This window comes from Denticeps clupeoides, chromosome 3, assembly GCF_900700375.1.
Source record: "Denticeps clupeoides chromosome 3, fDenClu1.1, whole genome shotgun sequence".
NCBI classification, from domain to species: domain Eukaryota; kingdom Metazoa; phylum Chordata; class Actinopteri; order Clupeiformes; family Denticipitidae; genus Denticeps; species Denticeps clupeoides.
In genome coordinates this window covers 14697146-14714029 of record NC_041709.1, presented here as the reverse complement: position 1 = coordinate 14714029, position 16884 = coordinate 14697146, and the positions used below count along the sequence as shown (strand labels likewise).

Below are 16884 nucleotides of genomic sequence, written 5' to 3'. Positions count from 1 at the left end.
AGCTTTACGTTTTTTTTTTTTTGCGCCATGTGTATTTTTTATGCTATCGTTAGGCACTTTGTGAAACGAGTTATGGATAAATGTGCCGTAGAAATATATGTATATATATGCTTACTCGCTTTATAGTTAATAAAGGTTTATGTAGTCAGGTATGCTCTTTGTGGTGTTATCTCTAGTACATGTATATATACATATATAAACATGGATATTAAAATGTCCAGAAAAAAAAATCATCCCACTTCCCTCAGATCAGTTTTCAAATCATTAACTAGTAGCGGGGGAAGAAGGAGAAAAGAAGTTACCAGCGGAGAGAAAGACTTCTCCCTACCTTCTCGTGGCGGTACGCAACTCGCTCAACTTTGGTGTAAAAATTCAACTTTCTTCTTCCGAACCCGATTTCTCCGGGTGGTGAAGCTACTTGATCTCTTGTTTGCGCAACACAATGCCCCCCCCTCCTTTTTTTTTTTTTTTTTTTTAAAGCGACAGGGTGTCTAGACAAGCACGTGACGGGGCGCGCCAATGCGCACTCGGTCAGAGAGAGAGAGAGAGAGAGAGAGAGGGAGGGAGGGAGAGAGAGAGAGAGAGAGGGAGGGAGAGGAGAGAGGAGAGAGAGAGAGAGAGAGAGAGAGAGGAGGGGAGAGAGAGAGAGAGGGAGGGGAGGAGGGAGAGAGAGAGAGAGCGAGAGGAGAGAGAGGGAGAGAGAGGAGAGGGAGAGAGAGAGAGGGAGAGGGGGGGAAGGCAAGGGCACCCGGGCGCCAGGCGACACTCTCACAGCTCCTCGACCGAAGACCGCAGCATCGCCGCCCGCTCCCCGCGACCCGGGAAGTCGCCGAAAACCGGGACCGCTCGTCCGTGTTGATCTGTGCGCGTCGTTTACCCGCCGGCGGAGCTCCGGGTGGGGGGATCCAAACTGCACAAGTCGGGGCACAATTCTGACTTGTGATCGAGGGGGACCCGGCGCTGGAAGAAGATTTTCTCCCCCTGGACTGCCCCCCTTTCCGCCAGACGCGGCTCCGAAGACAGCGTGGCTCGACGGATATAACATTTTTATTCTGTTTTTTTTTTTATTATTTCACGGACAGCAGGCTTCGTTAGACCTTAAACGTTGCAGATGGAACCAGGATCGTGTGGATTATTCCCCTTCTTTTATTCCCACGAGCACCGGAACGAGGTTGCCTCTTCTTTTTTTTAATGGATGTGTCTTATTCCGCCGTTTCGTCCTGACGTCTCGCCCAGATCGACGCTCGCCGCTGTATTAATATATTCGTATTCCTGCGTCGTTTTCTCACCGGCCATGTAGCCACGTCTCTGGAGGAATGGCCCCCATGTAGCTCCGAACCGCGCCGTCTGTGTGCTTGTGGCGCGCCGCTCGCCGGGCTCCGTCTCCCCGCGTCTCGCCCGAAAGCCGCCCGGCGTGACGGCGAGTCGCGGAATTAACATTCCGCTCCGGTGCGCGTCGTCGGAACTTCGCGACTCTACGTAGAATTTCGACGAAATAAGATTGATTTTTTTTGGTTTAAAATAAACATAAAAAAATCTATAAGACTGGCGTATGCTACAGAGTGTTTCTGCTTCTCCGGCTCCCAGTTTTTCCACAAGATCATCTCAGGCTGCTTGTCATTGCCTGGACTCGGATCCCGGGATCTTCATGATTTGCGGACATCATGCTCGTTTTTTAGCCGGGAAACCCTACTTTCGTCCCGCATGTTCAGGACCAGACGATCGGGGCTCGTCCGGCGACTCTGGAGGAGCCGTGCGCCCGTCGAGGGCGACGGGGAGGCGGATACTAGGACGCACGGACCCGGGGGCTGCTGCATGGGTAAATCGACTAAGGTTTCCAAATCTAACCCCGGGACGGAAGCCGAATTGAAAGCGTTGACCCACTCGATACTGAAAAAGATCAAAGAGAAACAGCTGGAAGTGCTGTTGCAGGCGGTGGAGTCGAAGGGGGGAGCCAGGAGCCCCTGTCTCCTCCTGCCCGGCAAAGTGGACACCAAACTGGGCCAGCAGTCTTACTCCCTCCCCTTGCTGCTCTTCAAAGTGTTCAGGTGGCCGGACCTCAGGCATTCCTCGGAGCTAAAGAGACTACCTTGCTGTGAATCCTATGGGAAGATCAACCCCGAACTCGTTTGCTGCAACCCGCACCACATGAGCCGGCTTTGTGAACTAGGTGAGTGAAAAGAATAATCACGATAATAATAATGTTAATAAATGGTCACGCCGGTGTCACAACTTCCTGGTGGGAAAGGAGTAAAGTAACTAGAGATATGAATACGCGTTAAGTTGCAATGCTATTCGTGTTTTATATGTGTCTGTATATTTATTGCACGATTGTTGCATGAGATCCCCGTGCGTGTCGGCGGCAGATAGCCGGGAGTCTGGCGCCAGGCGCCCCCCCCCTGTTTATCCGCCTGCGGGGTATCAAGGCGATCGCCGCCGCCGCCGCCGCGCTGCCTCCAGCCTCTCGGCGAAGAATGGCAGCCGCTATCGGGGGCCGCGATCTGCGCCGCTGTTCTCATGCCTGCTCTCTCTCTCTCTCTCTCTCTCTCTCTCTCCATCCAGAGTCTCCCCCTCCTCCCTACTCCCGATATCCAATGGACTTTCTTAAGCCCCCTGGTGAGTTTCCCTTCTTTTTTTTATAATAATAATAATAATAAAATTCTTATATTTGGTTGTCTGTACGTTAAAAGTTGTGGTTTAAAACGTATGGTAACGCGGCTGGGGGAAATGATTTATGTGGGGTGAGGTAGGTGTTGGGTGCAGGCCGGTGTCGGATGGAGATCCTCGGCGAGATGTGGTGATTTACGGCGGGCAGAGTGCGGCGTGCCCGCCAGGGGCCCCGTAATAGAATGGACGGCGGCCAAGGCCGCGGCCCGTTCCAGCCTGGCACCGGCTCCGTAGTGGTTTGTCTGCACAAACTTTTGGCCGGAGGGGGTGACCTGGCAGAGCGGATAAACAGCGCCGGCACCGGGGGCTCGGAAACGGGGATAGCGGCCGGGGCGGGAGGACGGGGGGCGGGGGACGGAGACGAGCTTTATCTGGCCAGTGAATCTGTTGAGGCTCCAGGCTTTGGGAGTGTCCGCGTGGCTCTTTATGTGCGCGCAGGCCTGTTGTTAAGCGCCATCCAGGTTTGCCATGGCCGCCACCAGCGGTTTTGAGGTGGATAAATATGGAACGTTTTGCTTCAGAATTTGTTGTTCCGTCAGAAAACTGGTGTTAAACGCTGCAAATGTGAAACTTGTCGGCCGAGTTCTGGTTTTAGTATTAAGAGTATTAAGAAGTTTTTGCGGTAGGTGCCGGCGTCTGATGCAGGTTCATCTAAAAGAGTGCTCGCTGCCCCGGACACGTGCGTGTGTGTGTGTGTGCGTGTGTGTGTGTGTGCGTGTGTGTGTGTGTGTGTGCGCGTGTGTGTGTGACGACCACCTCTGGTGCCCGGTCGGAAGACCTCGTTTGGGAAGCTGGTTTTCCTGTGAGGATGCTTGTAGGACGCCATTAACCATTTCGAGCCTTTCCGGAGGGGCGGCTCCCGTTGAATGACGGGGGGGGGTGCCGGTGCCGGTGTCTTCCGGTCCTGGAGCTGGAAGAGGTTTGGTTCGGGCGAGAGAAAATCAACAGAAAAGAAAGGGAGGGCACTTGTCATTGTGAGCGAGCAAGAGGAAGTCGTTTAGCCGCGATTCTTCGTATCGTTCACGGCGTCCGAGAACGGGCCGATACTAATAGAGCGGCGGCGAGTGTCTGAGTTTGCTCATTAAGGCAGGTCGGCTGCCGGGTAACAGGCACGTCGGAGACGGATGATCGCCGGGACCTGGGTTAAAAAAAAAAAAGGTGAAGTGATTGTCACATGTGATACACAGCAGCACAGCACACGGTGCACACAGTGAAATTAGTCCTCTGCATTTAACCCATCACCCTGAGTGAGCAGTGGGCAGCCATGACAGGCGCCCGGGGAGCAGTGTGTGGGGACGGTGCTTTGCTCAGTGGCACCTTGACAGATCGGGATTCGAACCGGCAACCTTCTGATTATGGGGCCGCTTCCTTAACCGCCAGGCCACCACTGCCCCACTGGGTTCGGGGTGGGTGGCGGTCGCGATGCTGTCCCTTCACCCCCGCCCCGGTGAGGCTGCTCTCCAGCTGCGGATGTGTGTGTGTGCCGGGGGTAAAATGGGCCCTCAGCACAGCGAACCGGAGCCGGGGAGAGAGCAGAATAAACACGGCCCGCCATACGCTGCACCACCGGCATAGAAGCCTCTAGTATTTTTTGGAGCCACTCGGGGTTAAGCGTGCGCTGGACAGGGTCGCAGATGACCGGCGTTTTAACGCGGGAGAAACGGAGGTCAGCTCCGGGGTAGGCGGGTGTATTTTCGGCGCTGCCCCGGCCCGGCCGCCTGCCACGTCAGGCTCCCTCTGAAGATGCTGCCACTCCGCGGACAGAGGGGCCTTTTTGCTGCCTCCCGTCCAGCGGCAGTGAGTCACTGCTGAGGGCTTCGAGGGGGTAAAAAAAGGAGGGAAATAGTTACGTCTGTAGAGCAGACCGTTTATAATATAATAATTCCATCCGAGGGAGCAGAGGAGCAAAAAAAAAACAAATTATAAGGAACTTCAAAGAGCAGATTATTTCTCCGGCTCAGATTTTCAAAATGAGAGGAGACACGAGGGATCAGGGAGAGCGAGCGAGCATGTCAGTCCGTCTCCTCGCAGCCAGCGGCAGGCGCTATCAAAGTGCCACGCCCATTTGTTACCGCTCCCTGGGAAATGAATGGAGAAGCGCCTGTCCCCGCGCTCTCTGTTTGGCCAGCTTGTCTTGGTTGGGCTTCCTGGCTACAGGTCTGTGGTCCGTGAGCCGTGCCCAGGAAACCAGCCCTGTCCTGGCAGCGCCTGAGAGAGCTTCGTGCTTGACCGTGCATCTCGCTAGGACGACCGCAGCAGAGGGCCTGGCTTTTTTTCTGTCCTCCAGCCGGCCATTTGCATTCTCTCCGTCTGTCTGAGCACCACCTCAACAGGCCCGCGAGCACGCGGCACAAGCGGCCTAATTTGCACCTACTTGAAAACGACTGCTGGTGCGAGCCACCTGATTGGTCGGCTCCAGCGGAGGGCGAAGCGCCACGCCAGGTGACGCGGGGCGAAAGGAATGTGTCGTTACGGCAGGGATGGAAAGGCCCCGTAACAGTTTTGGGAACGCTAACCTGCCGCTGCGCTCTTATGGCCACTGTCTGGTCTACCGGCGTGCCTCCAGATGGGGACGGCCGTGAGAAGACAGGGTTAAAACTCGGGGAAGGAGGGAGCGAGAAAGAGAGAGAGAGAGAGAGAGAGAGTTTCCTCTGTCTGGTAGCATGCCATTAAGAAAATTTACTGTACACAGTTTTCAAGGCTGCAGCCATTTCCTGTCTCCTTCATTGTTTTTGGTTTGATGGAGTGTATCCTGCTAAACTGTATATTCCTATTAGAGGTGACGCGCGGGGCAGATACCTTTCTTCCCATGGAGCCTCTTTTTCTCTGACGATCTTAATAATTCTGTCCCGCGCCGTGTCCCAATATGGCGTCCGTCTGACGGAAATCTTGTAATGGAGGCCATCTAGGGGCTGCTTTCCCAGGGTGCCCTTGGCTCCAGGAAGGCGCAGTGAGAGACGTCTTGTGCAGGACTGAGTTGTCAACATTGTTCTTGCACGCTGCCGAGGAATCCGTAAAATGTGACTTTTACTCGTTCGGACGAAAGTGTAATGGCGAAAACGTGTGTTTAGTTCGGGGTGTGTTACCCCGGGTTCCCCGGGTCTCCTTCCAGCATTGGTTTCATGTTGTGATGGACAGGCGTGCAGCTGCTCACCACAAGCCCTCCTCTCTCCCCAGATTCTCCAGACTCCGTGCCTACTTCAGCTGAAACTGGAGGAACGACGTACTCTGCCCCTGTGGGGTTCTCTGGTAAGGCCCTGCTTTTTTATCGGCCCGATCTCCCCCGACTTCTCCCCGCGCTCCGCGCTGGCCGGCGTTTCCCTGCAGCATCATGGAGAGGGCGCCATGTTTGCGGTGATCTCCACAAAACTCCTCCGGTCCCCGAAAGAACGTTCAACGTTCTTTCTTTCTTTCTTTTTTTCGCCGCTCCTCTCATTTTGTCCTCGTACTGCTTTTTGTTTAATAAAATCCAAACAGGAAAGGGGAAAAAACCCAGTATTTGCTTTGGAGAATACCGCGAGTATGCGACCAAATTTGAGAGCCGGCATTTTGTAGACGTTTTTTTTGGTATGAGAGGGGAAGTTGTTCTGTTTGTATTGTGAGTTCGCTAATGAATGGCTGTTGATGGCTGGAAAGAGATGCCTTCGTCCTTTTAGCACGTTGTGAGGTCAAGAATTTCATTGTCTTCGTGAACCCCCCCCCACTCTCACCGCGACATGAAAAGCAGCCTTCGCTTCGTGGCACGCTGCAGTTTATCACAATTCAGACCTCCTTCCTCTCACCCTCTTCCTTCGGCAGCCACGTGTCCAGTGCCTCCGCGCCGGTGTCCGGCATGCCTGGGGAATCGCGGGGTTCACGCTCTCCAGGGAGGGGAGATTTTTCCCGTCCAGGGCCGAGCGGATAAGATGTTGTTTATGAGCTGGGCTGGGTGGTAAAGGAGGGGGGGGGGGAGAGAGATGGAGGGAGTTCTCTCTTTCACTCGCCGCTCTGCACGCTCTTACAGATGTTTCTCATTACATCGACTTTAAAGGAGTCCCCCCCCCTTCCTCTCCTCGGCTGGTGTGTGAGCTGGCCGTGTCTCGTGTTTTAGCCGGAATGGGGGGGGGGGCGACTCTGAGAGATGTCTGAGAACGGAGAGCGAGTGGCGGTGGGTTTGCTCACGATTCTCACTCTGTGCTGTTATTATTTGGTTGTGAGGACGAGGACGCTGCTGCTCAGCCGGCCCACGGTTTGCCTGCACTGTGAAGGTGCCCTATTGTTTGTTTCGGGGCTCTTTGTGTGGGCTTGAAAAGCTCGCCGCCCAGGAGCACATAAATAAAGCCAGCGAGCATTAACCCAGGAAGGCCCCCCCCCCCCCCCCGCCCCGGCCCGCGTCTGAAGTCTACCGCGTTAACTAAATACACATTTTAGACCCAGAGCAAACTGTGGGATCCTAGACTGGAGTCTTAACTAACTCACTCTTCCCTTCCTCCTCCTCCTCCATCCCTCTTTCCCCCAACACCAGGCATGCTTTTGGCCCCCTCCTCCCCTTTCCCTGTTTTCCTTCCTGGCTGGGCCAATGTGGCGGCGAGCCCGAGTGAATGGGGTGCAGTGAAAGAGGTGGGGGGGTGAAGCCCTGCTGCCTGGAGCCAAGGGCTTGATTTCTCTGGCAAGGGAAGAAAACGTCAGTCCCTCCGGGGCTCTCACAAAAGAAACACGCTTCTCCTGGAGGCACCTCGCTGACCTTTTAATTCACTCGCTCTGCCCTTTTTATGTTGCGCTCCAGACGTATTTGCGGAGGAGGGGAGGAGGAGTGCGTGGCAGAAAAATGGCGGCGGCCCCGGCCCGGTGCGGGTGCTCGAGAGCTGTTAATTACTCCGCGGAGCTCGCGGCTTCGCCACACGCAAAGACGTTGCACCTCTGATTTTGATTCCGTTCGGCTCGGCGGAAAGAATTTCCTTTGTTTCTCCCCCCGAACCTGCTGCGCTGCTGAACAAACAGGCTGCGTGATTGCGTCTCGCCGGCCGAGTGTGTCTATGTGCGAGATGAGCGAAGCGGGCACGTGCGTAGAAAGTAGAAAGTAACGGTGCCGGAGAGCGTAACGAGGGCGTCGAGCGTTCGGCCGACGGCGACGCGAACATAACAGATGCAGTTAGGCCTTAACGAAATAATCCGCAATCATCACGACCTTCCCAGAGCAGCTTAGCCGTTTGCTCTCGACTGTATTCTTAGCACCACCGGCAAGGTTGCACCCTCAAACTTCTGGAGTCGAGCAATCGCTGTCTGTGTGAATATGAGGGGCCAGGCAGCCTGGGGATTATTCGGTGGGGACGGCGGGCTGTTTGTCCTGGAAAGCAGGCGTTATTAAGAGTTAACCTCAATATGACAGTGACGAGCAGACGTGCAAACTAGGCCGCCTGCCAGACTAGGAGCATTAGAGTCCCCCTCTCATCTGACTGGCTGGGACGGGCAGCCGGACGGGGCCAGCCATCAGATCCGAGGAATGGACGGGATTCAGCTTTTTGGCTCAGCTCCTCTGTAGCTCTTGGCCCCCATTTCCCTGTTCCTGTTCCTCATCCCTGCCCGCCTGTCCCCAGACCTTTCCTGGCAAAGGCTCTTTCCCCCTGACAGGGTAGACTGGACAAAGAGCAAAGTTCTAGATTATGAGAGCTTTTTTTCCCCCAATCGTGGTCCTTTTATTTTGACCAGTCCTTACTTACAAATGTTCTTTGGATTTTGAGCCCGTGTACAAATCTAAAGCGGTCAAGAAGGACCATGAAAGGGGGGGAGGGGGCTTAGTTGGGGAAGGCAGCATGCCTACTAGTGACCCTGGAGTGCCGTTGAAAAAGGATCCATACGGGCAGTGGTGACAGGCCTTACCTCCGGCTCTCATGCAAGATTGAATGACCCACACGGGGCCTGGCTGACAGCCTACTGTCCCGGCATCGCTTCCTCCCACAGGTTAAATTTAGTCTGGGATGTATTATTAAACCCGCTGGCCTCCATGCTTTGGGTATGGGGTCTGCACTCGTGCCCGATTCGGCCCCCCGAACTCTGATATTCCGATACGCCGTCTGATTTCGTTCTGACGCGGTGGCTATTGAAAGGCCACTGAAAGGCGTTTTGCTGAACTAGTCTGGGCTCAAGTTCAACTGAAGCCTCGTGTACAGCGTTTCTCAGACGCCCTCCACTACCCCACCACCGATCAGAGGCAGCTGTTCCCTCGCTCACAATGTCTCTATCATCTTACATTCTCCCCCACAACAAGAGGTGAAACCCACCCATACCGGATGCCATCAGCTTACTGCGAACCTCGTCCTGCATTCTTGGATTGTTTGGGTTAGTAAAAAAGGAAAGGGCAGCACAGGAAATGACATCATCATGTCTTTTAGGAAGAGGGACCAAGTGAGCAGGGTGAGGGTGAGGCCTCCTTGAATCGGAAAGCTAACAGTCACAGCAACTTTAGAGAAATGCAGCTTTCAAAACGCTGATCAGTTGTTGGGAGTTTAACGTTTTTGCCGTTTTCGAGCTAAGCTTGATTTTTTTTTTCTTCTCTTGCCCAAAGGGGGGGAAGGCAGGGTTCAGAGGCAGTTCTCTGTAATTTCATAGCAGCACTGTTGCTCAGTTGACTTGAGCAAGGATCTTTCATTACTTTCCACTTCCTCTCCAAAATCTGCAGCCAAGGAGGCCATTGGCGGGGAGGTAATTTCGGTTTTGGGCCAGCCACGGCTCCCCACCCAGTGTCATTATGCTGCATGAATCTGGAAAAACAGCAGAGAGAAAAAGAGAGGGGTAGAAGTGGATATAAAAAAAACAGGCCTGAAAGTTCAGCGCTGAAAAGCCCAGGCTTCACCGAAAAGCCCCGTGCTCATTTAAGGATTGAGAGGGAGCAAAGGAGGGGGACAGAAAGCAAGAAAGTGATGAGATGGACCCCCAGGAAATAAAACAGCCGTGCTCTCTGTGAGGCCTTTTCCCCCAACCACAACAATATTAATAACCCTCATCATTTCCTCCCTCCAGTCAGACCCTTGCACTTGAGGGAAGCCAAAGTTTAAAGAGTTTTACCTACCGGCCGAGTGGAGGCTTTTAGAGTTGGTGGGAGGCCGAGAACAAGTTGGCCATTGTTTGTCCCTGGCCCTACAAGGCAGCAGTTTTTCACATAAGCCTTTGTATGAAGATGATCAAAAGGGAGAAGGCTGGAGGCGAACATTCCTGCTCTTGAGTGAGTGTTTGTGTGTGTATATAGGCTCTGAATGATGTGTTGTGCTGTTTTCCACCTCAATACAGGTCGTTCATGTGCACTGGGCATTCTCTGTAACTCGAATGAAAGGCTTCGTCATACCAGCACTCCTTCCTCGTCTTCGATCTACGGTCTGTCTGGCTAAAGTCACTGAAGGGTTACTGCAGTGCAGCAATGGAGATTATAATTAATAATCATCATTAAGAGGAAAGGAGGAGGGGGGGGGGTCCCACAACAACAAAAGGAGCGGCTCCCAACTCGCCCGACTGGTTGCCCAAAGCGGGGCTGGTCACCAGGTTCCCACGGAGATCCCTGACATCCTGCATGCGGAACAATGTGGCCACTTGTTCTGTCTTAGGCACTATGCAGCGTTCACTGTCCTTGCCAGTGGGACGGCCAGGCCAGGGCATCCAGCCTATTAGGGGGCAAAGGGGGCCAATGACATCATTGCTTCCCCCACCGTTCCCCTTGTTGGATGTCTTCTTGCACCCCCCTTCCCCCACACACAACTCATGCTTGCCATAATTTGTTTATTCAGTTGCTCAGCAAAGACTGAAACAGGGACTGACTTGGCTGGGAAGGATGCAGTGTTGGTATAATTACACAGTCAGGGGAGCGGCAGGGTATTCTGGGAGGTTTTTTTTTTTTTTTTTTTTTAACCCACTGGTTAGGTGAAAGTCTTTCTTTCTTTAGACACTCCGAGCTTCTAGTGGTTGCATTAGTGTAATAAAACCTGTAGAGTTTTGTTTGGAGGTGCCAGAGCCCTCAAGAGTTATGAGTTGTTTGGCGTGAGTGGCAGAGGAGAGGCGGAGTACTGCGAGGCTCGCGTTTTTATTGGTGCGCGGCTGTAATTGCAAGCGATGGCAAGAACAGGCTTTCAGTTTGAGCACTGGGTCCCATTCATCATAGGTGCCTGATTCTTTAGCTGCCCAGAAGACTTGGCAGAGCTCACATGGGCAAAAAATACCAGGCTGGGATTTATGGCTGCAGAATCTATGGGTGGCGAGGGACGGATGAGATATTTTGCCTTCGAGAAGATCTGATGAGTCTATGCAGTCGTTATAAAAGCTGGAGGTTTGTTTACATGTAAACAAGGGAGGGTGGGACATTAACGCTTTCCTCTTTGTGTAAGAACTTCCTGCGATTGAAGAGAGTTTGGACTTCATGAATGGGAGGGCGGTGGGCAAGCGGACATCTTTTCCTTATGGAATGCCCTCTCCATAATTGGCAATTTCCTTTATTAACTGGCTTCCCCATACTGGTATCCTGTGAACGCTGGGCTGAGGGACAAACAAAGTTTGTCCATGTCTCTGGTTCTTTGTACTCTTCCCGATCTCTCTTCAAACTCTCCTCTGGACAACCTGTCCTTGCCTGAGCTCTTCAACACAGTCATGGAGAACACCATGCCTAATTGCTGGGGAATGTCCACTCGAGACTCCGCGCCTAGATCTGCCATTGCCTTGGGGAGAGTTCATATTTATAGGAGTGGGGAGGGGATCAGAGACGGTGGTACCTCCACCCGTTCTGCTGGCACCAGTGGGCACTAGTGGGCGTGGGGTGGGGACCGTGAGAACCCTCTGAACCCAGTCTGATGGTTTTTCCATTCTGCGTCGCAGCTCTCGCACTTCGATTGCTCCAGGGCCCCTGGCCCCGGTCTTTGCATGAAAAGATTTTTTCAGGAACGGCTCATAACATTAGCTAACAATCTGGACAAGCACAGCTAACCGCTACAGTCACGTTTCGTAGCATTTAGTCTGAAGGCTCCAGGGTTTCATTTGAACCGTGTGGTCTTGAGAAGGGGCGGTTGTTTGCTGTATTGTTCTGACTAAGGAAGGCACTGTGGAGGGAACAAATGGAATGCCCCTTCACACTGACCCCTAACCCCACAGAGCAGACGCTTTCGAGCCTGAATGGGGTGCAGGGGGTGTGGAGAATGGAGCCGGAGCCTCCTGGCCGTCTGTGATAGAGACGGGGGCCATTAGGACACCGTCTGCTAGGCAGAGTGGGAGGGGGGGTTGGCCTGGGGAGGGCAAGCCACCGTGGCACTCTAGCCCCAAAACACACACACACACACACACACACACACACTCCCAAAACCCACAGCAGCCAGGCTAATGAGATCAATGCTGAAAGAACCAGCTAAAAATGTCCTCCCCGTGCCATTCACCAGCGTTCACGCAGGCGGCTTACAGTAGGGCGAGAAGAGGAGGAACAGAAATTCCTTTGTGCACGGAGGTGCCTCTTTTACGCTGGGGTGTGTGTGTGTGTGTGTGTCCAGGAATAGTAATGATCCGGAGTGTGGAGTCAGACAGAAGTAATCATTAACTTTTCCAGACTGCTTGCTGTCTCCAGTCCTCTGCCGTTGAACCGACTCCTGTCACCCTCCCCCCTCCCCTCCTCCAACTTCTGCCCAGCGGTCTCGGCGTGTGCGGACGCAACTTGTAAAGACAGGAGCCATTACGAGGCGGGGGGGCGGGGGGCAGTCGGGGTAGCTCCCTGCTGGAAAGGATCTAAATGCTTCAGATTGTTCGGGGTGGTGGCGGCGGGGGGCTCTTTTGAAATCCAGACCTTATTTTTGCACCCCCCCCCCCCCCCCCCCCTCCACCCCCATTCCCATTTCAAGGAGGTCCGGCGTTTTCAGAAGTGCAGTTGGCAGAAGGAGAAACGCCAGGGTTGTGTTTTTAGAAATTGGGCGCCGTTTACCTACAAGGAACATTTTCCTTTCCACCGCCGCATCTTTTCATGCTTGTTTTTATGGCAGTTTATTCACTTAAATAAAAAGAAAATCATTTGTTGCTTGGTAGGTTTTGCTCTGAGATATCTGTTCACCGCTTAACTTTTTCTATAACAAAGAGCCAGAGCCAAATATATGGGAAAGTCTGGAAGAGGAATTACTTTTCTTTTCTGTTGAATGGAACATGGTGAGCGAGGGCGAGAGAAGAAGAGAGAGAGTCCTTTGTGCTGCATTCCTGCCGTATCCCTCAGACTGTCTGAAATGACGCCAACAACAACACAAACAACATGCAGGGAAAGGAGGGAGGGAGGGAGGGAGGGAAGAGGGAGCGAGGGGCACCGCTCTGCCGCCGAGGGAGGATGAAAGCGATGGAGAGATGTTATTAAGACAGACGGATGAAAATGGAGGTAGGGCCCAGGAAACCTCCTAGTGTTGCAGAGAGAGCAGTGGCCAGACGGACAGTAGTGTCTCTTCTCTTCTCTCCTCTGCTGTGTGTGTGTGTGTGTGTGTGTGTGTGAGTGTGTGTGTGGGGACAGTTTGGTGAACCACCCGATCTGTTTTGGTGTGGCACCAAGCAAAACGGAGACTGGAACGTGAGGAGGGCAGACTTGCTCCCACTGAACACACCGTTTCTCAGGGACATGTAGAGCCCGCCGCGCACTCCTGGCAATTCCGCGAGGGCACGCGGGGAAAACGACCCGGTTTCTTCCAGGCAGACTGTCCACGGGTTACTGGGCCGTGCGCTACACAGCCAGCACATTCTCTTATTTTGCATTTAAGGAAAATAAAACCCACCAGCTAGCTGTTTATAGTCATTTTGTGTGTGTGTGTGTGTGTGCTAGCAGTATTCAGCGCTGCGGTCCTGCCCTGGCTAATGATCTTATCTAACTGTGTTACTCTGGAATGCATTCCGGCCTCGCTGTCGTCAGAGCGACCTGGCGGCCAGCGGGGCTAAAATAGCCCATCAGCTGTGCCGTCACGCCAACGGAAGAGCCAGAGCCGGGCGGCTGACCCAGGGAGGCTCGCGGCCCTGTCCCGGTCAGTTGGTAGAAAGCCAGGCTCGGAAAATCTGAATCCGCGGACAGGGCTTATCTGTCTGAATGGCATTAAGAAGGCGGCTTTAAAGGTTCCCCGTGTCCTCAGGAGCTGATTTGGGATAAGGCATCGTTATTATGGGCTGGAAACCTAAACTGAAAGAGGGAGAAGGGGAAGGCGAGAGGGAGGGAGGGAGGGAGAGGGAAGAGGTGTAGTGTAGCAGTCCGCCCTGGCCCCCCTCCACTGTGAACGGGCACTGCTCTGCCTGATGAATACCTTAGTGGTTTCAGGCTACGATGACAGGCTCAGACAGGCAGCCATATAATGACCCTAGACGCCAAGGCTCCCCGTCGCTCTCTCTCTCTCTCTCTCGTTCTCTCTCTCTCTCGCCCCGTCTTTCTTTCTCTCTGTCTCTCTAGGAAACTAAAAACAACAGAAAGCACCTCCCACAGGTGAGCAGGAGAAAGAGCCTCTTGCGGTTTTTTTCAGCAACAATGAGAAGAGTGAAAAACTGTTGAAAAGCGCAAGGGGCTCCTCTGTTTTGTGAACTTTCCTCCACTTCCCTCGCTCTCTGTAATGTTTTCAGGCCTCCTGTAAATTAAAACTCGTTCATACATTTTTTTGTATGGTAGGAGTAGATTTATGATAACTCATTCAGTCCCAAGTTGGCCGACTTCAAAGGGAGCGAACTGCCCGTTGTTTTATGGAAAGAATTTTAGGCCCCCATCGCCCAACCCACCCCCCGTTCTTGTTGTCTAGTTATTTCTTTTTCTTTTTTTTTTTTTTTTACCTTCTAATGAAGGCTGGATCCTGGGCTAATAACAGGCTGCAGCATAAAAGACCTGCCTGAGACAGTGCACAATTAACATTAATGTACAGTTCCCTCTGACGCGGCCTTCCAAATTACTGGGTACACTCTCTGTCCCAAAAAGATGAAAGAGGGAGTGCAGCGGGACGGGGGAGGGAGGCACAGAAAGAGCCAGAAACACCGAGAGGGTTCTGGGAGATTTTTTCCCTCTTCCTTTTCGTTCCCCTAAGTCCCCATTAATCCAGTACGGACTCATGTGAGTGTGTGTGTGTGTGTTCTGTTGTATTCTATTTCTTCTGAAGAGCTATAGTGTGTTATGGTTGTGGGTTATTGGCGCTCCAGATCATGATTGAGGCGATGCACAAGTTTTTTTTTTTTTTTTTTATATATATATAAATCTTCTCTGATCCTTCCCCTTTTTCCTCTCTCTCTCTCTCTCTCTCTCTCTCTCTCTGTTTGCACTCGCTTGTTCTTCTATGCCTCGCTGGCTCCCAAAGTCCCTCCCCCCTCCACTGCCAAACCATTTAGAGAGGCTTGAGGGCAGAGTTTTGTGGGATTGAGATATGGAGGGAGACAGGAGGCACGTTCAGGGGGGAGTGAACTGAAGCCTGCTGCTCCACGCGTGGGTGGGGGGGTGGGGGTCTGGTTCACGCCACGCTCCACAACCTCCGCCGATGCCAACGTGCATGCGTGCAGGGGTGGCCTGTGGTCAGACCGCCTGCCCCGTGGTTTTCCAGTTGTACATGCGCTATTCCGTCTGCGCTTGGATTTGGTCGAACGTCGGTGGCGCGTGAAGGCAGGGTAGCGCGGAATGCCGGTCGGCGTATGTAGTTGGGGGTGACCGCCCTTCGATGTGCTCTCCCCGTTCCGTATTCGTCTTGGTAGGCGGACGGAGAGCAGAGAGCTGCCCTTTTATTATTTTTTTTAAAGCGTTCACATTTCCTTGTTCTCCCTCTTTTATATCAAAACTATTACTTATAATTTCCTGTTACAGAATGAGTCAACTTGCAATAAAACAATGACTGGGACAGATTTATAGTACGCTTGACGTCAGAACATTGTTAAGCGGACGGCAAGTAAAATAAAACATCCAGACAGAAGATAAGCATTAATGCTTATGTAAACAGTCGTCCGTGGCTCGGGCTGCTTTTCTTGCACGAATTCCAGAAATTCCTGCGCTGGTTCCTTGGGTGGTGAAATCATGGATGCGATTTGGCTGTTTGGCGGCGAAATGAGGACAACTTGCATTTCCCATCACGCCGTGTTATTGCAGTCTGAAGATGGCGGGTCGGGGGGGGGGGAGGAGTTTGTGCGTGTGGTCTCATTCTCAGCATTGAGTTTAGATGTCTAACCCCGCTCGCTCTCTTTTTTTTTCCGCAGATTCCCAAGCTCTTCAGGAGTCTGGCGAGCGAGCGCACTGGTGCGTGGTGGCGTACTGGGAGGAGAAGACCCGCGTCGGGCGCCTCTACTCGGTCCAGGAGCCTTCCCTGGACATCTTCTATGACCTACCTCAAGGGAACGGCTTCTGCCTGGGCCAGCTGAGCTCGGACAACAAGAGCCAGCTGGTGCAGATGGTGCGCAGCAAGATCGGCTATGGCATCCAGCTGAGTCGCGAGCCCGACGGCGTGTGGGTGTACAACCGCAGCTGCTACCCCATCTTCATCAAGTCGGCCACACTGGACAACCCAGACTCGCGGACACTGCTCGTGCACAAGGTGTTCCCCGGCTTCTCCATCAAGGCCTTTGACTACGAGAAGGCGGGCAGCCTGCAGAGACCCAACGACCACGAGTTCACGCAGCAGCCTCGGGCGGGGTTCACCGTGCAGATCAGCTTTGTCAAGGGCTGGGGCCAGTGCTACACAAGACAGTTTATTAGCAGCTGCCCCTGCTGGCTAGAAGTAATCTTCAACAACCGATAGCAGCGAGCCTCTCCACATTCTGCCATGGGACTTTGGACTTGGCCCTTAAACCCCTTTTTTGGATTTAACACGTGCCCCCCCCCATCCTTGTTTGAAAAGAAATGTTCACGTTGAGATGTTTTAAAAGAGAAAAGTTCCCTGCACCCACCCAGTGACTGGTTTATTAAATGACTAAGATTTAATTAAGTGAAATAAAAGCTAAAATGTATTTTATGTTATATATATAAATATATTATTACGTGTAAATATGAAGACATTTTATATGCATCATTATTTATGTATTGTGCAATGTGTTGATGAAAAAAGAAAGAAGATGCACTTTGCTTAATATAAATGCAAACAAAAGAAATGCCAAAATTAAAAAAAATGACTAAATGAATTCCAGTATTAGTGTTTTTTTCTGCTCTGCATGAAGCTCAGGTGAAGTATGATCTTGTTAAATAAGGAAATTTTTTTCCCCTTCTATGCAAAAGACCCACGGCTTCTATCATGACATCAGAGC

At 52.6% G+C, this 16884-nt stretch overlaps 1 protein-coding gene across 1 annotated transcript; it reads left to right on the top strand.

The window, feature by feature from the left end:
* The first annotated feature begins 740 nt into the window (after positions 1-740).
* smad7 (SMAD family member 7) lies at positions 741-16761 on the top strand. The gene is made up of 4 exons (XM_028974871.1): positions 741-2170; positions 2563-2616; positions 5845-5916; positions 15844-16761. The coding sequence occupies exons 1-4, from the start codon at positions 1705-1707 to the stop codon at positions 16380-16382; spliced, it is 1131 nt and encodes a 376-aa protein (XP_028830704.1). The 5' UTR covers positions 741-1704; the 3' UTR covers positions 16383-16761.
* Positions 16762-16884: the final 123 nt, after the last annotated feature.